At 43.5% G+C, this 22072-nt stretch overlaps 1 protein-coding gene across 1 annotated transcript in view; it reads left to right on the top strand.

Annotated features, from left to right (window-relative positions):
- The window catches only part of LOC109481463 (vascular endothelial growth factor receptor 1-like), a 39920-nt gene extending 18281 nt beyond the window's left edge, over positions 1–21639 (top strand). Inside the window, exons 3-13 of the mRNA XM_019784048.1 lie at positions 5038–5220; positions 8023–8202; positions 11248–11421; positions 11660–11836; positions 12734–12907; positions 18086–18274; positions 18648–18832; positions 19210–19299; positions 19674–19891; positions 20903–21040; positions 21516–21639. Of these exons, the coding sequence (XP_019639607.1) occupies positions 5038–5220; positions 8023–8202; positions 11248–11421; positions 11660–11836; positions 12734–12907; positions 18086–18274; positions 18648–18832; positions 19210–19299; positions 19674–19891; positions 20903–21040; positions 21516–21639 (1832 nt within the window). The remainder of the gene's footprint in view (positions 1–5037; positions 5221–8022; positions 8203–11247; positions 11422–11659; positions 11837–12733; positions 12908–18085; positions 18275–18647; positions 18833–19209; positions 19300–19673; positions 19892–20902; positions 21041–21515) is intronic.
- The last annotated feature ends 433 nt before the right edge of the window (positions 21640–22072 follow it).

The following is a 22072-nucleotide window of genomic DNA, read 5'->3' as shown; positions in this document are numbered from 1 at the left end:
TGCTTAGCGATTGTAATCGTCTAAGCGTGTCAGAACCGGGTGCCCTAAACGCTATCAAGCACTTGCTTAGACTACGCCAGAAAGTACCAGCCGATGGTTTTCAAGCGGAGTGTGGTTATGGTTACATTTGGCACTGTCCTCTCTCATACAACACAAATGCGTCTCAAATTATTAACTCCATTCATCAGCGACTAAAAGACATTTACATCCAAACCTTCTTTAAAGAAATACACAATGACAACAGAGGTGGTCCTGCTAAAAACAAACTAAGGACCTATAGACCATTCAAGTTTGCCTACAATGAAGAACAGTACCTAAATATCAACGAGCACTTGTACAGTTCATTGTCATTGTCATTGTCAATATCGACAACACACGGCACAAAAACGCCGTCACAAAACTACGGATCAGCTGCCATAAACTACACATTGAGACCGGTCGACATAACCGCACTCCCCTGGAACAAAGTATTTGTCGATACTGTAATCTAGATAGAATAGAGGATGAACTTCATTTTGTAGTAGAATGTAGTTTGTGTAACAGTGAGAGAATTGAACTTTATAGACGAATAACATCGAAGTTTCTCCACTTTACACACCTAAGTGATACAGACAAATTCACTTTTTAATGAACTTAGACAAACCCTCGATCCTTAAACTTGTATGTTCTTATCTTTTCAACATCACAGAGAAGCGAAGTCGAAATTATGTAACGAACTGTAGTGCTAGTACTAGATTGATCTTGTTGTGTATATATTTGTGTATTCAAGTTAACATTGTACCTAACCCAGTGGGTATGTTTGTACAATAAAGGTCTTCATTCATTTATATATCATGGTCTAATCCACAGTCAGGTCTGGGGTACGCTCGGCAGCTGGTGTCATTACTCCTATATCTCCTGCCGATGAGGATGTAGTCAATAGTCAATCTGGTTTCTGTACCTGCCCCTGCGTCAGGGGACATCCATGTGTAGCGACAAATAACATGGTGCTTGAAGACTGCATCGGTGATATATACATATATATATATATATATATATATATATATATATATATATATATATATATATATATATATATATATATATATATATATATATATATATATATATATATATATATATATATATATATATATATATATATATATGTCAGTCAGTCTTTACGTTAGACTATGACTTGCGCAAAACCAACAAACACATGGTTCATTCCTAATACTAGTAACAGAGTCATGAGTCATCATTATGATACAAAAATAAATATCCAAAAGTACAAATTAGAGTCCATTCATTTTTCCTGGGGCCTGCTTGGCAGCAGTGGCAGCATGTCGTCGGCGCGCACGTATGTCCTCTCGGACTTCCCACTGTCTGTGCACAGCCTCGGCACTCTTCCTCACCACCGCGCGCCATCCGGCCCGGTCACTCGCCAGTGTCTCCATCTGTTGGTGGCTGATGCCCGCCAGTCCAAGCCGACGTTTTAAAGTGCCCTTGTACCTCAGCCGTGGTCTACCTCGGGGCCTTGACCCCTCCTTCAGTTCAGAGTACAACAGGTCCCGCGGCAGTCGTTCCTCAGGCATCCTGATGACGTGACCGGTCCATCTGAGTTGTGAGCGGGTAATCATGGCTTCCATAGCAGGCATGCCCGCCCTCCTCAGGACTTCCACGTTGGATATGCGGTCCTGCCAGGTGATGCCCATTAGTCCACGAAGATGACCAGGGCAGAAAGTTGTCGGACATGTCGGGCATACAGGGTTGACACCTCTAAGCCGTAAAGAAGTGCACTCAGCACTACCACCCTGTAGACATTCAGCTTAGTGTTTAGTCGTATAGATTTCACGTTCCACAGCCGGTCCTTTAGACGACCGAACGCAGCTGAGGCAGCCCGCCTTCGTGCGTCGATCTCACTATCCAAGGAGTTGTCATTTGACACTGTAGATCCCAAGTACGTGAAGGTTTTTGCCTCGGCAAGGGGTGTTCCGTCCAGCAGGACCTGCGGTGGTATGTGCGGTGTCCCTGGTGCAGGCTGATAGAGAACCTCGGTTTTCTTGATGTTTATGGTCATACCATAAGCTCTTGCTGCTTCTGCGAACTTTTCTAACAGCCGCTGGATCCTGTCCAGTGTGTGTGCCACTAGAGCAGAGTCATCTGCGTAGAGTAGCTCACGGATGCATTTCACCAGTACGTGACGTTGGGATTTGAATCGTGCTAGGTTAAAGAGTCCGCCGTCCGACCTAGTTCGGATGTAAATTCCTTCCAGGAGGTCGTCTGACATTTCCTCAATAACAGCAGCGAGAAAAAGAGCAAATAAAGTGGGAGCCAATATGCATCCCTGCTTGACACCATGGAGGACCTGGAAGAAGTCAGAAACTTCACCATCGACTGCCACTGTGGCTCGCATGTCCGTGTGGAAGGCCTTGATGACGCCCAGTAGCCTTGGTGGGCATCCGAACTTCTCAAGAATGCGCCAGAGAGCATCCCTTCCCACAGAGTCAAAAGCCTTAGTGAAATCTATAAATATGATGTAGAGTCCCACCCTTTGTTCCATAGCCTTTTCTTGAAGTTGTCTCAGGGCAAAGATCATATCTGTGGTGCCGCGGTCTGGCCGAAAACCGCACTGACTCTCCGGTAGTATTGCCTCTGAGATTACTTGTAGTCTTGACAAGGCCACCTTTGCAAGTAGTTTACCCGCAATACTGAGAAGCGAGATACCACGAGAGTTACCACAGTCACGTCTGTCGCCCTTGCGCTTGTAGACAGTCACAATCATGGCGTCCTTGAAGTCCTGAGGTACAGCGCCATCCTCCCAACATCTCTGGTACAGCCACAAAAGTTTATTGTGCAGCACCTCGCCGCTGTGTTTTAGCACTTCTTTTACGCGGAACTCGGGCATATACTGAATGACGTACCAAAAGCAGATAAGCTTATTGTCCTTGGTGACTTTAATGCGCGCGTGGGGAACGACCGTCCTGGCTGGGGACGTGTGCTAGGGACACAAGCAAGAGGTCGGACAAACTCAAACGGCAGTTTGTTGCTGGAGCTTTGCACAGAATTGGACCTGGCAATTACTAACACTTTCTTTGCCATGCCTGATAAGTGGTACTACAGCTGGATGCACCCACGATCATGCACCTGGCACCTGCTGGATTACATCCTTGTGCGCAGAGACGACCTTAGGGACGTGCATTCTACAAGGGTGATGCGAGGTGCGACCTGTGGAACAGACCACTACATGGTGAGGGCGGTATGTAACCTGCGTATTGCACCAGTCTACCGAAAACGTGCGAGGCAACCTCCACGTAAACTGGACATGGGCCTGCTACCTCAAAAGGCAGAGGAACTAGTAAACAAGGTGTCTGACCGGATCAACCAGCTACAGGAGCCCACTTCGCCAGACAGGAGTGTAAACGAGCGATGGGGTCAAGTCAGCAGTGTGGTGTACGCTGCAGCAAGAGAGGTCCTTGGGCATACAAGGCGGCGGCATGCCGACTGGTTTGATCAAAATGACACAGAGATAGAGAGCCTGATAGCTGAAGTGAGGGCTTGCCGACAGCAGTCTCTAACTGGAAGGAACACAAGACGGTCAACAGGGCGCCTGCGAGATGCCCGCTCTAAGCTTCAACGTGCTACCCGCCGAATGAAGAATGAGTGGTGGAACTGCAAGGCGGACGAGCTACAGAGGTATGCAGATGCTCACATGACCAGAGCCTTCTACGACGGACTGAAGGCGGTCTACGGACCCCGACACTCAGGCTCAAACCCAGTTCTCAGCGCTGACTACACGACGTCGGCTGAAATCCTGAAGCGATGGAAGGAGCATTTCCAGAAACTCCTAAACAGACCGTCAACTGTCAACGGTGCAGCCATTGAGAGACTTAAGCAGCGCCCGACGCGGCATGATCTGGACAGTCCACCCACGATTGAAGAGCTGCAGAAAGCGCTGAAGTCCCTCAAGTCTGGCAAGGCGCCTGGCGTCGATGGTATATCAGCTGAAGTGCTAAAACACAGCGGCGAGGTGCTGCACAATGAACTTTTGAACTTTTGTGAACTTTTGTGGCATCGGTGATAATCAGCCCATTATCCTGGCAAAATTCCACGAGCCTTTCCACTCCGTTCTTAGGCCGTAAGCCTATCGTTTTCTGATTTCTAATGACGTACCAAATATATTGTTATAATCCTGTCGGTCTTGTTATGCTAACCAGAAATATGCAATATTATGTCTTTATTTTCTAGGCGTCCGTCTCGTAGGTGGAAGAGGTTCTCATGAGGGGAGAGTTGAGGTGTTCTACAATGGCATGTGGGGAACGATCTGTGATGACTTGTGGGACATCAGTGACGCAAATGTAGTTTGCCGTCAGCTGGGCTACTCAGGTGTAGTTCAGGCAACATCCCTCGCCTTCTTTGGCCAAGGCACGGGGCCAATATGGCTTGATGGCGTAAACTGTGCCGGCACAGAGACGAGCCTGTCCCAATGTGTCCACCCAGGATGGGGCGTTCATAACTGCGAGCACAGCGATGATGCCGGGGTTGTCTGTATATCAGGGAGTAAGTAGAGCTCGCATAATTAGTCCTTTCCTTGTAAAAATTTCCTGTTGGGAAGATACTTTTTCAAAATACATTTAGAATGCCGTCAGAACAGCAAAAAAGGTCGTTTATGTAAACAAAAGGATCTATGGCATTATTAAGTTAACGTGTCAAATTTTGTGTTCAACTGTGCCTTGACTATGATCCTACAAAAAGTGTAAGAAGAATGCCTTTTTGGATGCACAATATTGTGATATGGACTTCATCGTATGAACCGTTTATCCATCTAACAAACATACAGTGTATTCGTACCGTGCTCGAGCAATGCGGGACCAATGCATTGCGTATTTGTCGCGTATGGCATGGGTAAACACTGGGTACACAACTTAATTTTGTGCTTGAAGAAAATTACTCTGCGTGCTGGGCTGTACTGTGCGCATGTCAGCGTACATAAATCTTTCAGAAAACAACATATTTTACAGAATATTTTGTTGACTTAATCAACAGTTGATATAATAGTGCGGGTTGATCCAGACGAGAACGTTGGCAGGAATGACCAGTGTGGACAGACTTTCCAGCTCATCCATGGGCAGACCAGAGAGGTGGAATGCAACCCACCGATGTTAGGCCGTTACGTGTCCATACAGAATATGGCCGAAAGGAGCAGTTTGTCACTGTGCGAGCTAAAGGTTTATGTTTCAGGTACATTATATAGCTATAGCTCCAATACTTTATGTCCAAACAAGGAAGAGCGACAAACACGAAAAAAATAGGACAGTTGTATAAATGGGAAGCGATATATATATCTTTAAAGACAAACATTAAAAACAATGCACAACCTCATACCTTTACCAAATAGACTTTACAACTGACGTATTACACATTCTTTCACATTGATTATGCAAAGAATACCATTTTTGCATGAATTATGTCAACTTTTCGTCTTCTCTATGCAAATATCAGTTATGAGTAGACAGTGTATATGAAAAGAGAATGCTATTGTAGCATTTGCCGCCTATCAGTTATGCAAATGATGTTCTGTTTGCATAATTTCATCGATAATGTTGACCATCGATAATGCTTGAATTCTATCTGTCGCAGTTATAAAATTCCCACCACTTTCCACTTGAGTTAATTGTGTGGATTTTTTCTCTATGTTTGTAATACTTTTGAATTAGAAAAAAAAATATCAACAAAAATTCTAAACCTTTCATCAATTAAAAATGAAAATTTGAATATATTTGAATTCATTTAGCGATTTCTGAAGCATTTTATAAGTGGCTGTACAAAGATATCCTTATTTAGAATACATTTGAAGCGCCTATGTGATTCTTTGATTTTTTGAAATATTTAGAAATATTTCTAACAAATAACCAAATAGTAGATGTGGGTAATTGCCCCCATAAAAGTAGGCACTAGGTGCTAATCCGACTATTCTGTCTTCTTCTGATTTCACTGCTAGACACTTGTTGCTCTTTTGTGGTAAGGCATCCATGCATGATGCCCAGCCAGACTACCCTGTACTTCACAGGGATGTGTGAATTACTTTATTCCCTGCCCTCTGACATATTTAAAAAGTATTTCAAATAATTGTAAATAATGGTAAAAGTGGTGGAATGTGGTTACAAATATTTAGAAACTATTGGAAATGTCATATTTCTCAAGTTTTACAAAGCCAGGGAATCACTTAGAATGCTGAAAAGATATTAAAAATATTTTCAAAATATGAATTTCTAAGAAAATGAAACAGAATTGGAAGCATTTATAAACAAGAGTTCCACGATCTCATACCTTCGCCAAATGACGGTTGACGAATTATACAATTTTAATCATTGCTTTCGCAAATAACAGTCATTTGCATGGATTAAATCATATGGATCATATTCTCCACCAAATGATAGCCTTATCTTAACAAAATAGGCTATTCTAGCACTTCCTCATAAATTATGCAAATGAGGTCATGGTGTGAATAAATTATCTTCATTGATGTTCACCTTCACTTAAGTTTCAATATGGCAAGTACGAAATTCTCAGCAATTTCAGCTATGAAATTATAACAATTTCCCATTAATTATGCAAATTAGGTCTTCATTTACATAATCTATATCCTCGGATGTTTTTCTCATTCTCAAGTAGATGTCACACGCGTTTCATAGTCCAATCATCGAACGAAGCAGTTTTATAGAATGTCCTCATTAATTATGCAAATTAGCTCCTGATTTGCATAATTGTCATCTGATTATGTGAAGCATCACTTCAGCTACCTACATACCAAAAATCATGACAATCCGTCAACCGGTTCTTGAGTTATCCTCCTTCGAAGATTTTTCAACAAATGCTCCTGCAATTCCAGAGCAAGCCGCTAGCAAACTCATACCCATGTCTTTTGTTCCCTAGCCCAAGAGTTATCTGTCATCCAAAATTCGTTACCCTAGCATGTTCAGATCAAGAGATATCAAAACCGGACGTTCTGCTACAGTACCTAGGAAAGCCGCCAGGGGTCCCAAAATCTAATTATTTCTAGCTCTCATAAAAACCTACCCACCTACCAAGTTTCATGACAATGCATATTAATCGTCTTGAGTTAGGCTGTTCACAGACAGACGGACAAACGCTACTGAAAACATAACCTTCTTGGCGAAGGTAACAATGACAATAACAACCCATCAATAACCATTGATGATGAAAGATAATTTACATCCGTCCCTCGTTTCCTCTGTTGCATATGTTTGAATGCTCCTGTCATTGAATGCAACAGCTTAACATAATGTCCACATCATTTATGCAAATAAGATACTGCTGTTTCGAATCTAGCATTACGTAAGCTAGCTTCATATAAAAAATCAGCATCATCCGTCAACCCGTTCTCAACCCTATTCAGACACGGAGGGGGAGGTGGGCTTTTGAGCTTAGTCAACTACAACCACTTGTAGACCCACCAAGTTTTAGAGAATGGTGTAGTAGTAAAATAAAAGCATAACAACTTTGGGACAATCATATGAGGTCATGATTGTATCAATTGGAGATCTTTTCAAGACACACCAAATATCATAAAAATCTTAGTTATGCTGCACACACATGCACACAAAAGTAGTATACATATAAATTCATACCCATACCACTCGAAAACAGTGTCATCATGATATAGGGAGTTATGTACTTAACTCAGTTTTTATCAGAGAACAAATAACGCGGTGTACCTAAGAAAACATGTTGATAAATCACACAGTACATGTATCTTGTACCTTGTTGCTAAGGCATGTGCATTGATTGTATTATTTGTGCTTTATGAACATTCTTGTTAATTTGTTTTGCACACTAGTAATCACATCCATCAAAGCCGTCTATTGCAGTTTTTTTTTAAATGAGAACCATGACTTCCTGACACACTTTTCTATCGAAGAACTGATTTCGTTCGGCCCTCCAGAAATCATGTTTGTTTTCTACTGCTCTAATAATTTTCCAATGTCGAATTTACTTTGCTTCGTTTTTTTAAATCTTCAGATATCTGCTGTGAACATACAATAGGACTTCCGAACGGCCAAATCACTCCTATCGACGGCGGGTACTGCTTTGGGAACAACATCCTGTTCTCTTGTAACCCCGGATACGAGCTCGTCGGTAGGACCAATGCCACCTGCCAAGAGGACGGAATATGGGACCGAGAAATTCCGACTTGTGAACGTGAGTTACTGAAGCCTCTTTCGTCGTCTAGTGTTTTCTTAGATTCCGGATCCATGAAATAGGAGATGACTGCCCGTGGCTTACCTTTCTAGGCCTTAGATGGAGGGGGTAGGTTGTTCGTACTCAAGGCTCAGGCCAACGACTAGTATTGAAGTTTTAAATATATAAGATCTTTTCCAGTCTAAAAGAAGTGGAAAACTTCCATAAGAGGTCGCCTAAAGCATTTGGTCTAATGTAGAAATTGCTGTACATAACAACGGAAGATCTCATGGCATACGGCCGAGCATTTTCAGTAACACAATTGTTGAAAGGTATCTTGTGCATTGTCATCCGCAGTGCTAAAAAAACAAACCAAAGCGTTGTGATACCGCATTGACTGCCGAGTATCATATCAAAATAATTAAACCAACTTAATATCTTTCCTCGTGTGACGTCGTGTGGCGAAGTGGTAGAGCGTTCGGCGCTCAAACAAGGAGACCCGGATTCGATTCCGGGTCCGAGCACATGGGCATGTCCGAACATGAGTTGTGCCCCTAGGAACTTTTTTTCTGGGAACTTTTTTTCTATTCTAATAAAGGTATTTTACACGTATCCCCCGTGTAAAGTGCCTTTATTATAATAGAATTACTGTACTAAGCAAGTTTTGATTTGTAAGAGGTCATTTATTTTCAGCGACTTTCTATGGCAATCACTCGATATCTTTATTTGCAATCAAATACAGATTCATGTACAGATACATATTCATGCACAGATACAGATTCATGTACAGATATACAGATAGAGATTTTTCCGACTAGGATAGCCGTGTCAGTCCCTAAACATGAGTGATAGTCACAGTTTACACGGTGGCCTCCGCGTGGATTTGTTTAAGGTGGATAACAGGTTGCGAATCTGAGACCCTTGAGCGTCCGTCTTCCCCAGCGGATCCATATCGAGGGAGACGTGCTGGTTCCGGTTGGGATGCCTGCAGCGAGCTGCCGGATGACTTGGTTACGCTCAAGGTCCGCCTTGACTACGCCAGCCCGCCTGGCGCTGCTCTCGTCCGCCAGCTGAAGACAACTGCCGTTGGAGACTTGTCCCTCTATTTGAGGGGGGATACGTGTAAAGTGCCTTTCCCAAGGGCACAACGTCGGCACGTGTTCGGACATGCCCCTGTGCTCCGACACGGAATCGAACCCGGGGCTCCTTGCTTGAGCGTCGAACGCTCTGTCCACTACGCCACACGACGCCACTCAGCGACTTTCGCACACTTGAGCGGACTGTAGCAGCGACTCAGCGACTTTAGCAGTCATTATTACATCACTAGAATTTCATCACCGCGGCTCTTTGATGACTTCCGCCCCCCTCTTACCACGGCACTTGCTGGACTATACACGCTTGTACGATACGGCAACAATTTCACTTTAAAATATCACGGCCTCCTTGTTCACACTTGGTCTTTTTAAACATATTAGCTTACATTAGGATTTAGCATTTTCTCGATAAATCTACAAACACGGCAAGGCGCCCATCTTGTGCTACTAGGAATCAACATCGAAAAAATCAGACGACAAAAGAAAGTGTCGCCACCCAAGCGTGCATACAGAAACAAAATGGCAATGGAAAGGGCTAGGCGACCCGGCGACACTACTCATTAAGTTACATTTATTAAAAGCAAACGAGTTACGGCTACGACAAATGCGGCATGAATCTACTAAATTCAGAATTTTAGTCGAAAGTTTAGTGACATGTCTACTTTAACATGTACAGCGTTAGTAATTCACCTTTCACGGATTGCATAAACTGCTTACGTCACAGTGGTTCATTTCGAATAGAACGCCGTTTTAGGGCCCGGAAGTTGAACGCGGCTTTCGCTTGTGATGTCCTATCCTCCTTGGCAGATCACTGCGGTGGTCTGTATTATGCTCTCAGATATCAGAAAATCGGCTATCTGGTGATATCGGGTGAAAAGAAACAGGGGACAGCCATCCTTCAGTCAAGTAACGGTTAACTTGCAAAGGCGCATGTCAGGAACTTTTAGAAATTTAAGTTCCACACGTCCGGAAATCTGCACAAACTGGAATCGGGATCACAAGAACTGCTTACATGTACGTCACAAGGAGACAACCGAAATGAAATTCTGGGTCGGCGTTCTATTCAAAATGTCCGTGTATTTTGTGACGTAAGAAGTTCATGCCATCCGTGTAAGGTCAATGGGTCGATTCGGAAACGTTCAAGCGTTGGCGTGCGTGTACCACTACATTACGGTCTTTTCAAGTCAATTCTTTTCGAAAAATGGCCTTGCTCTGTGATTTCCAACCGCAATACATCGTTTCAATCCCTTCTACGACGCCAAGACGTTCAGACTGCCCGTAACTCGCGAACTACCTACATAATCATCAGCATAAAACATATTTTAATTCGGGACCAAAGTACACCTGTACCCTGCTTCGGTCCCAATTGGAAAAAGGGGCCCTGCCGGGTAGTTCCCGGGTTGTTTTTTTGGCACTTTCGCGTGTGAACCCTACGTGGCACCGCGGGACACCCTATGGCTAACGGGGTATTTTTGGGCCCGTCCGGGACCCAAGAAGAATTTAACTTTGACTTAGATTCTACCCGGGCCCCGCTGACAAAAAGACGCCGTGACCGTGAGAACACCGAGAGTTTCCCCTCCGGGTAACGGCAGTCTGCCGGGACAATTTTTTTTACGTCTTTAACATCTTCTGCTTGGATGATTATTGTCTGAAAGACACGTGCAGTCCTCTCAGAGAAAGGATTAAGTGAATGTAAAGGATCCAAGTTTATATATCTCGAAACAACTGATTAATATTTCTGTATTCATTTATAATATCTTGATAGCTAAATTCTGTTCTCTTGTTACCTAGACGACACTCATGTTTTGTGATGTAATTTTTATTTCACCACCATGTTTTGTATTTTTGCATTTTGAAATAAAAAAAAAATCATGTCAGATTCGGCTGCGGAGAAGTCGACGTATCCAACATGCATGGTCGTAACAAGTTTGATATTGCTGTGAAGAAACCCTTTTGACAATTGTAATTTTAGGTATCTGCTGTGACAACACAACCAGGATAAAGAACGGCCAGATCAGGGTTGATAATGACTACTGCGATGGGAATTCTATCCAGTTCTCTTGTGACACTGGATACGAGCTTGTGGGCAGCTCCTTCGCTTTCTGTCAGGACAAAAATTGGGACCGGGAGATTCCGACTTGCCAACGTGAGTTGTCACTTGTTTCTTCTCTGGTAGAATTTATTTTGTTTGCTCTTTTTTGTTACCAGAAAGAAAAGAGTGTAGCAGCTATGGCACTATAAGCAGCGTATTCGAACAAATTTAGGCCCTCAAACAGAGATGGTTGGGGTGGTGTATGAATCCCCGTTGATATTTTCATTAGACTTTTTTTAATTCAATTTTCAGAGCATTTAATGTTCTTCATGCCAGCTTTATATATTATCAGGTATCTGCTGTGACAATACCACCGACATCATGAACGGCCGAGTCAGTGCTACTGACGGTTACTGCTCTGGGAACGACATCCAGTTCTCTTGTAATCCTGGGTACGAACTCGTGGGTAGGTCCGATGCAATCTGCAAAGAGGACGGCAACTGGGACCCAGAAATTCCGACTTGTCAACGTGAGTTACTGAAGCCTTTTCTGCCGTCTGATATTTTCTTAAAATCTGAATTCTAAAAGAAAAGAGTACTCTTGAGCGGCTCTTAACTATAACCTATCCAAGGCTCTAACCTACGAAGTAAATATTATTATATGTTAATGAACATTTATTCACACTAGCAGAAAAATCAGCTTTGGAAAAAAAACGTAAAAAAACAACATAAGGGATTGCATTTGCTCGCAGAAACTGATGTTCATATTATACCCATCGCATGGTGCACGTAATATGGGGAAGACAAGAATTTGAGTCGCTATAGCTATTCCATGGCTATTAAAAAAGGTCACAATTACAGACGACATCGATCCTTTCATTATCGGTAAAATAAGTTGTCATACCACATTTATTTCGGAACCCTCGTCACTAATAACACCAGAACTGGTATTGCCGTTCTGGCACCAGAAAACAAACCAGAGTGGCGTCGTGTGGTGTAGTGGTACATCACTGGACTATGAAACGGGGAGACCCGGGTTCGATTCCGGGTTGTACCCGAACAAGTCCGAACATGCGCCGCGACGTTGTACGCTTGGGAAAGGTACTTTACACGACTTTCCTCACTTCACTCCTGGGTAAAAATGAGTACTTAGCTTCGGCTAGGGACGTCCCTCGGATAGGACGTTAAATGGAGGTCCCGTGTTTGGGAGAGCCACACCCCACGCACGTTAAAGAACCCACCACACTTATCGAAAAGAGTAGGGGACCTTCCGTTGTAAGTGGTTCAAACCTTATAGTCTGGTCTCGGGGTTGACATCTTTGAAAAGGTGATAGTCACCTGTTATGTCAATCCTTCCACAAATGTGGTAAATCTTAATAAACAAATAAATAGAGAAGTTCTCTCACACACAGACACTGTACCTACAGAGGAAAGTCGCATGTCCACTGAAGCCATCATCGGCGGAACCAGTGCCGGTATCGCCGCAGTGCTGATTGTGGCAGCTGTCGTCTTCACGGTGTACTTAAGACGTAGGAGGAAGAAAAGAGAGGAAGAAGACTACCAGCAATCGACTGTTTACTTTGTACCAGATGATGTTATCAGTGAGTACGGTTTCCAATTTTCATCAAAGTCGACTTTAAAGCGTTTTCTCGTCAACAGGGTTTGTTTTATTATTTCTTTCCGTCTTTTCTGTATTAGATTTTCCTTAGTACTACAAGCCCAGATGTGTTTAGTCGTAGCACACATTTGGCCCAATGTCAAAGACATGAGTAGTGACTACATTTTAACCCTATCTAGACCCGTGGGACGGGTGATCATTGTCCCCTTCAGAACTCGTGAATACGGTATAGTCCGCCATCCTAAATTTTGACCAAAAACGTCTTCAAATTAGCATAATTGGCTAATGACAGCAGATTGACACTGCCTGCTGAGCCCCTACTGACGTCTCACCTAAGAAGCCTTGGCGTCCTGAAGATTCGGGGAAGATATAGAGGAACAAGGGCTGGTAGGAACTTACAGAGAGTTATACAAACTGTTCTTGGTAATAGGCATGTAGAGCCGTCTTCTGACTTCATATGCAAAAACAGAGGGAACAGTACGACGCAAACATTCCAGCGTAAACAACTGGGTGAACAGACTCTGTTATGCAAATTCCGTGTGCTGACTGACGTCCCTACCCAACAGCAGGAACGTGCACCGATCAAGAAATGACGTCGGAGCATGCCAAGAATGCTGCTCACAAATACCAGGTCCCTCCTAAACAAGATGGACGAGTTTCAAGCAGTATTATCTACATCAGCAGTTGACATCGCAGTTGTAACCGAAACCTGGTTTACGCCTAACCTGCCAAGTGAGACAACGAACATTCCAAACTTTAACTTGTTCTCCAAGTACCTATCCGACAGGCGTGGTGGAGGGGTAGCGGTGTATACTAAGCAGACTATTCCGTCAAAACCTCTTGATATTGCTGTCCCGACCGACTTGGAGTGTATATGGGTTCAACTGCGGCCACACTGGCTTCTTCGATCGGTATCGTCCATCGCTCTCTGTGCCGTTTATCACGCTCCCAACTCTACCCGTGGCGACGAACTCCTGGCCGACTCTATTGACAACGTTCGCAGACAGTATGCAGGTACCGGAGTTGTTGTCCTTGGTGATTTCAATCGACTGGATGTAAGTACCGTCTGTTCCGAACACTCTCTGAAGCCTGAAACAGATTCGACTCGTAAAAATACCATCCTTAATCAAGTACTCGCCAGCGATGCCATCACACAGTGTTACCAACCACCAACAGTGGACCCTCTTCTTGGCGCTAGTGATCACAACTGTGTGATTTGGTCGGGCTGTTCAACTTCAGACGGTCAGAACAAAGTAGTGAAGAAGGTCGTCAGACCCCTGCGACAGTCAGACTTACGGTCGTTTTGGATCGTGGATCACTGAGCACGACTGGGAAGAGGTCTATAGTGAAGTCCGCGCAACCGACAAGTGTTCAGCTTTCTACTCCACCCTGTGCGGCGCGATTGAGAAGTTCTTTCCGTCTAAGACTGTCAGACTACATGAAAGAGACAAGCCTTGGGTGACGCCGGGTTTGAAAGCCATGATTCTGCTCCCACATAAGGCTTTTAGAGAACAGAACCTACCAGAAGTGAAACGCCTTCGCAACAAAATCGCTCGTAACATCCAGCAACTGAAGAAGACTTTCTACCAACAAAAGGTTAAAAGCCTCAAAACGGCCGACCCTAAGAAGTGGTACCAAGCAATTAAAGAGATGGGCAACATGGCGAAAGGACTGCTGAAGATCGACGTCCCAGGGGCCTCCGCGTCACCAGCTCACGACGTAGCTAACGCTATCAATAGTTACCTTTCTACTGCGTCACAGAAGCACGAACATATCCGACTGCAGGACTTACCAGCCTACCTTCCTGTCCCTGCCCCACCACCGGCAGTCTCAGTTTGGGACATGTGAAACAGGCTGAAGAGTGTTAAGATTCGCAAAGCCACTGGCCCGGACGGCATCTCGCCTAGAATCATAAGGGAATTCGCCTTTGAGCTGAGTCTTCCTTTAACTGACATCATGAACGCCTCGTTGTGCCAGGTTGTGGTGCCGGACATGTTCAAAGACGCTGACGTTGTACCCGTACCCAAGGAAATGCCACCCCGACTAGAGAAACTCAGACCCATTTCGCTAACGCCCATATTTGCAAAAATATGTGAGGGACTTGACTGTAACTGGTGCCTCCAAGATATCAGTCCGAACCTGGATCCTTGACAGTTTGGTTCTCTCCATGGCTGCTCAACAGTACACTACCTGACTCGTTTAGTACACCTTGAAGCAGCGGATAAACCAGGCTACATAACAACACTTGTTCTCACGGATTTTTCTAGAGCTTTTGACTATGTTCACCATCAGACTGCTATCTGTAAATTGCTGGATCTCGGTGTTCGACCGTCGCTTGTACCATGGGTCTGCAGTTTTCTGTCAGGCCGCCGCCAACGTGTAAGGTACCAGGGCGTGTGTTCGGTCTAGCAATCTCTGACGTGTGACGTACCCCAAGGCACAAAACTAGGCCCGCTTGTTTTTCTCGCGCTGTTTAATGATGCCCTCGCAGTCAATGCAACTTTTTCTGACAGTTTTAAGTACGTAGACGATATGTCTGCTGCTGAATCACGGCATATGTCCACTGCCCCCAGAATTCAAGACGACATTAATGGTCTGACGCAATGGACCGAAAACAACCACATGGCTTTAACCCTAAACAGTACTCCTGGGGTCCGCGCGGACCCCAGCACTATATATTCTGTAATATCTTTTTTGTTTCTTAAGATTTTTTTCTGAAATTTTAGGTAAATGTCACCCACAAAGTTGTCTCTCAATGCAGTGCAGAAAACTCCGTTCCTACTATTTAGTAAAAAAATTATATCTGATTTTCTTTTCAGCCGGCTTTCGATCATAATGGATACACTGGCGTTCTTATACATTACCTTATTTCCGTTTTTATATGTTTTTATGCACTCATCGTATGTCTACCAAGTTTTCAGAGAATGGTGTAGTAATAGAATTAAATTTTGATAACTTTGGTGTAATTATGACGTCATATGACATCAGAGCTAATAATATAGTCCGCCATATTGGATTCTGACCAATGACGTCATCAAATTAGCATATTCTATGCATATTAAATGATTTAACTTATATTTAATTATGTAAGATGTTATTACTGTTGGAAAAGAAGTGTAATTTAATATAAAACTCAGAAAATTTTTATGTTTAAACCAAAAGTAATTCTATTTTCAAAAAAACTGCCTGCTAGAAACCCGTTGCCATGGCAACACAAAAAAACATCAACTTACTAGTATCAAACTAAAATGAACTTTTTTCCAGAGACATTTTAGGAAAGGTCTCCAAATTTGATACTTCTAGCGCAAGCCGTTTAGCCGCTATCTGAGATCAAAGTTGGGCCTCAAAAGCCCCTTCAGTCTGAAATGGGTTTAAAAATCGGTTATTCCTTCTTGTCTTCTTTTCTTCACCAAAAAGTAGAAAAAGTTCAAAATGTATGATTTTTGTATGTAATGTGGACACAGAGGTTCCCACATCAGTTTGCAAAACAATTGAGCTGGTAGCATGTTGATAATTTCTAAAAATTAGCAAAAAACTGTTTTGGGGTCCGCGCGGGAAGGTGTTCTGTTGACGGTTAAACCCATCAAAGTGCAAAGTGATGGTGTTTTGCTTCGCTAGGCATCCACCCTCGCCGCCTGTCATCACAATTGGCCCCTACCAACTTGAGGTGGTACAGTCAGCACGTGTCCTTGGAGTTATCCTGCAGCGCGACCTAGAGTGGACTGAGCATGTGACTGCAGTTGTCGGCAAAGGGAGTAAAGGACTGTATGTGCTACGAAACCTAAAGAAGCATGGTCTTGAGACAAGTGATCTCATACTCATCTTTACTGGTTTTGTTCGGCCCGTCCTCGAGTACGCGTGCGTGTTATGGCACCCCGTCTGACTAGGGAACTGTCCCTGAAAATTGAACATGTCCAGAAAAGAGCACTAAGGACTATACTGGGAAATGACTACACCAACTACCAATCTTCCCTGAACCTTACCGGTCTCAGCCGTCTTGACGCTAGACGCCAGGAACTGTGTCTAAGACTTGCAACTTCACTTGCTAACTCTAATAAGTACCGTGACTGGTTGCCACCTATACGGGGTGATACTCGCCTCAGAACTCTCAGAAATAGTAACTCTTTTACCCAGTACAAATGCAGAACTGCCCGGTATCAGAACAGCACGTTTCAATTCTGCGTACGACTGTTGAATGATGACATGTAAATATTTGTGCGGCCTCCATTTATATAGAATATCTTATTTATGAGTAAAACGTTTCAAAATGTAGTCACCAATTTGATTTTAATATTCCTGGAATTTTATATTGAATGATCGTACCTTCCTGTTTTAATCTATGTGATAAGAATTTTGTATTATGTTGTCAATGACTCTAACATGAATGAATTGTTAAAGAACCACAATTCAGCCTATGTAAGGCTGCCAGTGTTTTTATCCTCAAAAAACATTTCATCATCATCATCATCATCATCATAACGTTTAACTTTTTTTCGTTTTTAATGATTACCCTAGAGCATTAAACTGCATTAGATGTTATTGAAATTAGAAAGAATGAGACACTTGGCATAAAACCCATAAAAGCCTAATGTTGAAACGAAAATTACTGAATTTCGCAAAACAATAAATGTCAGAAACCCGTTGTCGTCGCAACACAAAATATCACTAACTTATTACACTGATACAAAAAATGTTGCCAACAATATTTTAGGAAAACTTATCAGTTTCTTGGTTCTAGCGCAAGCCGCTTAGACCCTACCCGACATTAAAGTTAGCTCAGACACCTTTAGCCTCTCCTAGGTCTGGAAAGGGTTATGGGCAATTAGGTTTCAGGTCTTCTGAAAAAAAAAATTTGATACAGATACCTTCAAGTCCCAAATTGTTTTATTTGATAGTATGTCAAAACTCACAAAAATGCGATGTAAGGCAACGCGTAATTACATGTACTTAATACAAAAGAAAATAGTCTGAAGGGATTTTTTTCTTTGTCGATAAATGACAATATCATTATAAAGACAGAAGCGGGGGCTTCTGGATATTTCGACTTGGAAAACTTGCCGGCAAGCACTTCACTTCTGTGTAAGGACAGCGTTTTATCTTTTCAAGCGAATTTTTCTCCTCGACATTTACCCCAGCATCCTTGCCCCACGTTGTTGTATAGTCCACAGGAGGAGATTGGAGGAGATGGTCCCGTCGGTTCCACCCCGGCCACAGTTCCCGAAGTTAGAGACCGACCCCGGCAGGGTGACGCTTGGTGAGAAGATCGGCAGCGGGGCGTTCGGCATCGTTTACCGGGCAACCCTGACGCGGAACGACCGGACGGAGGATGTCGTCGTAAAAACTCTAAAAGGTTTTGAATGCAACTATTTTTTTATATGAATGGTTATGTACGCATTTCACACCATATTCCAACGCGATTTTAATCGAGATGTGCACGAATTCTAAACGTGGCTGAATGGAAAGTGTAGTTGTTTTCCCGGAGCTGCACTATATATGCAAAATGCACAAAAGATATATAACTGTTTTTTTTTCAAAGCTCTTTACATTTTCTAAAAGTAAGTAACAAAATAAACGCCCGCAGTCAGTAAATCATGTGTGATTATTCCTGTTTTAGTAACGATTTAAAATCGAGTTTTCTATAGTACCCTCTAGTACGTGACGCTACAATTTTGATGGCTTACACGAACGCTATGCCCAATTTTGAATGTTTTCTCATTTCACAGAACACGCCAGTGAGGAGGACAAGCTGGGTTTCCTGGAGGAAATCCGTGCAGTTGTGGACCTGGGGGTTCATAAGAACCTGCTGGGTCTGCTTGGCTGTTGCACGGTGGTGCGAGACCATCTGTATCTCATCACGGAGTTCATGCCGTACGGAGACCTAAAGAGCTTCTTGAGAAAATGCCGGGAGGTGAGGCACAAGTTGTTTTTTTTTATGTGGTACGTTCAACTTGGTAGCTAGGAACCCCAAGAAGCATTTCTTAAATTTTGCAAGCGTTTTAAGAATGTTGGGGATGGGCTATTTTTTAAATTAACGGACCAAATTATTAAGGGTCATTCTGGAAAAAAAGGTTTGTTTTTACTTAATATATGTTTGTGCCATTTGGACGTTAAAAATGTTTGTTTAGTCTACTCTTTTAATTGTGCTTCACAACATGCCTTTTAAATCGCAGATTGTTATGAAATTAAGTGTCATTTTGTTGCCAATACATGTTGTCGACGCATGGGGCTTTTTACGAGTTTTTTGGGGGCACTTTTAAGTGCATATATATGTTTGCGTTTCCATAGCAACAGACCTCTGATGAACCTGGAGACGATATCTACACCTTTGAGGTGATACAGATGTATCAGGTGGCCCGGCAGATCGCTAAAGGCATGGTGAGTACCACTATCAGGTGCTGCAGAGGTATATGTGCCAGGCCAGTGCTGCAGGTGTGTCAGTCACTGTAAACATAGGCATTGCTGCAGATCTTCCACGTGCTGCAAATTCCATACGCTATGTGACGTGTGCTTTAGACGTACCATGTGCTACAGCTGCACTAGGTGCCACAAATGCACCAGATGCTGCTCGTATGCATGAAATTGGTATATAAGAATCTATTTCATTTGTACAATTGTGGATTACAATATACAATACATGAAATGCTCCCAAACGAAACATCATAATCGCAGCATCAGTTGGCTGGATTTTAGCCAAGATTGATGCAAAATAGCAGAACCGTCACGAACTTCATGTGTTGTTCATGTTCCAGGATCACATCGCCCGGTCTCGTTACGTCCACGGAGACCTGGCCGCTCGGAACGTGCTGGTCGGAAAACGCCTGCATGTGAAGATTTCTGACTTCGGGCTGGCAGAAGACATCTACAGCCGAGGTTACCGTCGGCAGGACCGGCTCCAGAGGGTGCCCTGGAAGTGGATGGCGCCGGAGCGGCTGGAGGGTGAGAAGGCCTACACCTCACAGAGCGATGTGTGAGTAATCTTATTATGATATCTGCAGTTAACTACTATAATATCCACTCTCTAACTCTAACCTAACACCAAACAGAGCGATGTGTGAGTAGTCTTGCAGTTAACGATGATAACCAACCTCTAACTTAACCTTACTAAGAGCGATGTGTGAGTAATCATCATAATATCTGCAGTTAACTATGATAACCAATCTCCTAAGACCTTACAGAGCGATGTAAGATTGAGAGTAGAACTATTATAATATCTGAGGTGTAATTATGATAATTGATATCTAACTCTAAGTTATTATAACCTAATACACTACACCAAGTGACGCGTGAGTTGTCATTATCTGAAGTGTAAGTCACGTATGATACCCAATCTCAAAGTCTAATCTACAGTACATATTGCAGTAGGTAGTGGCGTCGTGTGGCGTAGTGGATAGAGCGTTCGACGCTCAAGCAAGGAGCCCCGGGTTCGATTCCGTGTCGGAGCACAGGGGCATGTCCGAACATGCGCACCGACGTTGTGCCCTTGGGAAAGGCACTTTACACGTATCCCCCCTCAATTAGAGGGTCAAGTCTCCAACGGCAGTTGTCTTCAGCTGGCGGACGAGAGCAGCGCCAGGCGGGCTGGCGTAGTCAATGCGGACCTGAGCGTAACCAAGTCATCCGGCAGCTCGCTGCAGGCATCCCAACCGGAACCAGCACGTCTCCCTCGATATGGATCCACTGGGAAAGTCGGGTGCCCAAGTGTGTGGGTCTTAGATTCGCAACCTGTTAAACCTGTGTAGGGACTGACACGGTCACCCTACTCGGAAAAATCTGCATCTGTATATCTGTACATGAATCTGTATCTGTGCATGAAGCTGTATCTGATTGCAAAGAAATATTATCGAGTGATTGCCATAGAGATTGCAGTAGGTGAATGGTCGCAATGTCTCCAGGGCATTACGAACGCAAATCCTAACCCTAAATTCTAAGATGTCATCTCCTAAAATTTTCATGGCGTGGTATCATATTTCCTTAACAGGTGGTCTTTCGGGATAGTGCTGTACGAGATCTGCACGCTAGGGGGCGACCCTTACCCTGACGTGGCAGTATCCGAGCTGAAAGACCGCCTACAGGCTGGATTCAGGATGGACCAACCTGAAGACTGTCCGCGAGCTATGTAAGTCTGCTGGTTTTCTGCACTCAAATCGCGAATATTCGAAGAAGTTTGATAGTTTTCGTAAAACGACGTATTAGACAGGAACAGAAATGCATATGGTCATTGAATACACTAAGGAATTCATTTGCGGATGAGCAACTCCGTCGACTTCTGGTAGCGACGGATCTCTCTCAGAGCCACGGTGCTGGGCCTGAGCTGTCAGATTTATGTAACAGATGACCGCATAAAATCATTTGCCCAGTAACAGATTACCGCATAAAATCATGTGCCCAGTCTGGGGTAGGTAGGCTGGCGGCCAGGAAAACTAGGCATAATCTGCTCACCGACAAATGCATGATGTTTATCGAACCTAAAACACAGTACAGTACTGTACTGTACACATAGGGTATATACTAGTAACATGTTCCAATATCTTGTGAATAGCAAAGAGGTGAAAAGGTGATACGACGGTCGCTAGATGTCGCTTTCTCCACAGGTACGATCTGATGAAGCAGTGTTGGCGCTGGCAGCCCATCCAGCGGCCGCTCTTCAGCCAGCTGTATCTAACACTGGACAAGCACCTCGAATTCTACGGACCCGAGTACTTGGATACAAATTAACCGCCAGTTCTTGAAACGGCATAAGAACAATGCCGACTAAAAGTATTGAAGAAGCGGTATACAAGTTTCAAGCTGTTCTATGGATTTTAGTTGGCCAATGGAGATGTGTACGCCTCCAAGCAGTCTTGGGACTGCAGGGGTTTTTTTTTTGTAGTGTTTGAAACAACATTCCTCAAGAAGAGAGCAATGTCATTTCATACTATAGTTCAGGTAGTTGCAATCGGCTAAGGTAGAAATGCATATAACTCATGCAAGTTCGACTACACATGCATAGCTAAAGAAGAAATTTCATAATTTTTGTTTTTAACTGGCTAAATTCAAAGGTAATATCGCTATTATACATATATATATATATATATATATATATATATATATATATATATATATAGAGAGAGAGAGAGAGAGAGAGAGAGAGAGAGAGAGAGAGAGAGAG

Source organism: Branchiostoma belcheri, unplaced genomic scaffold (genome assembly GCF_001625305.1).
Source record: "Branchiostoma belcheri isolate BF01 breed outbred unplaced genomic scaffold, Haploidv18h27 scaffold56, whole genome shotgun sequence".
NCBI classification, from domain to species: Eukaryota; Metazoa; Chordata; class Leptocardii; order Amphioxiformes; family Branchiostomatidae; genus Branchiostoma; species Branchiostoma belcheri.
The sequence above is the reverse complement of the archived record's forward strand: the minus strand, read 5'-3'. Positions and strand labels throughout refer to the sequence as shown.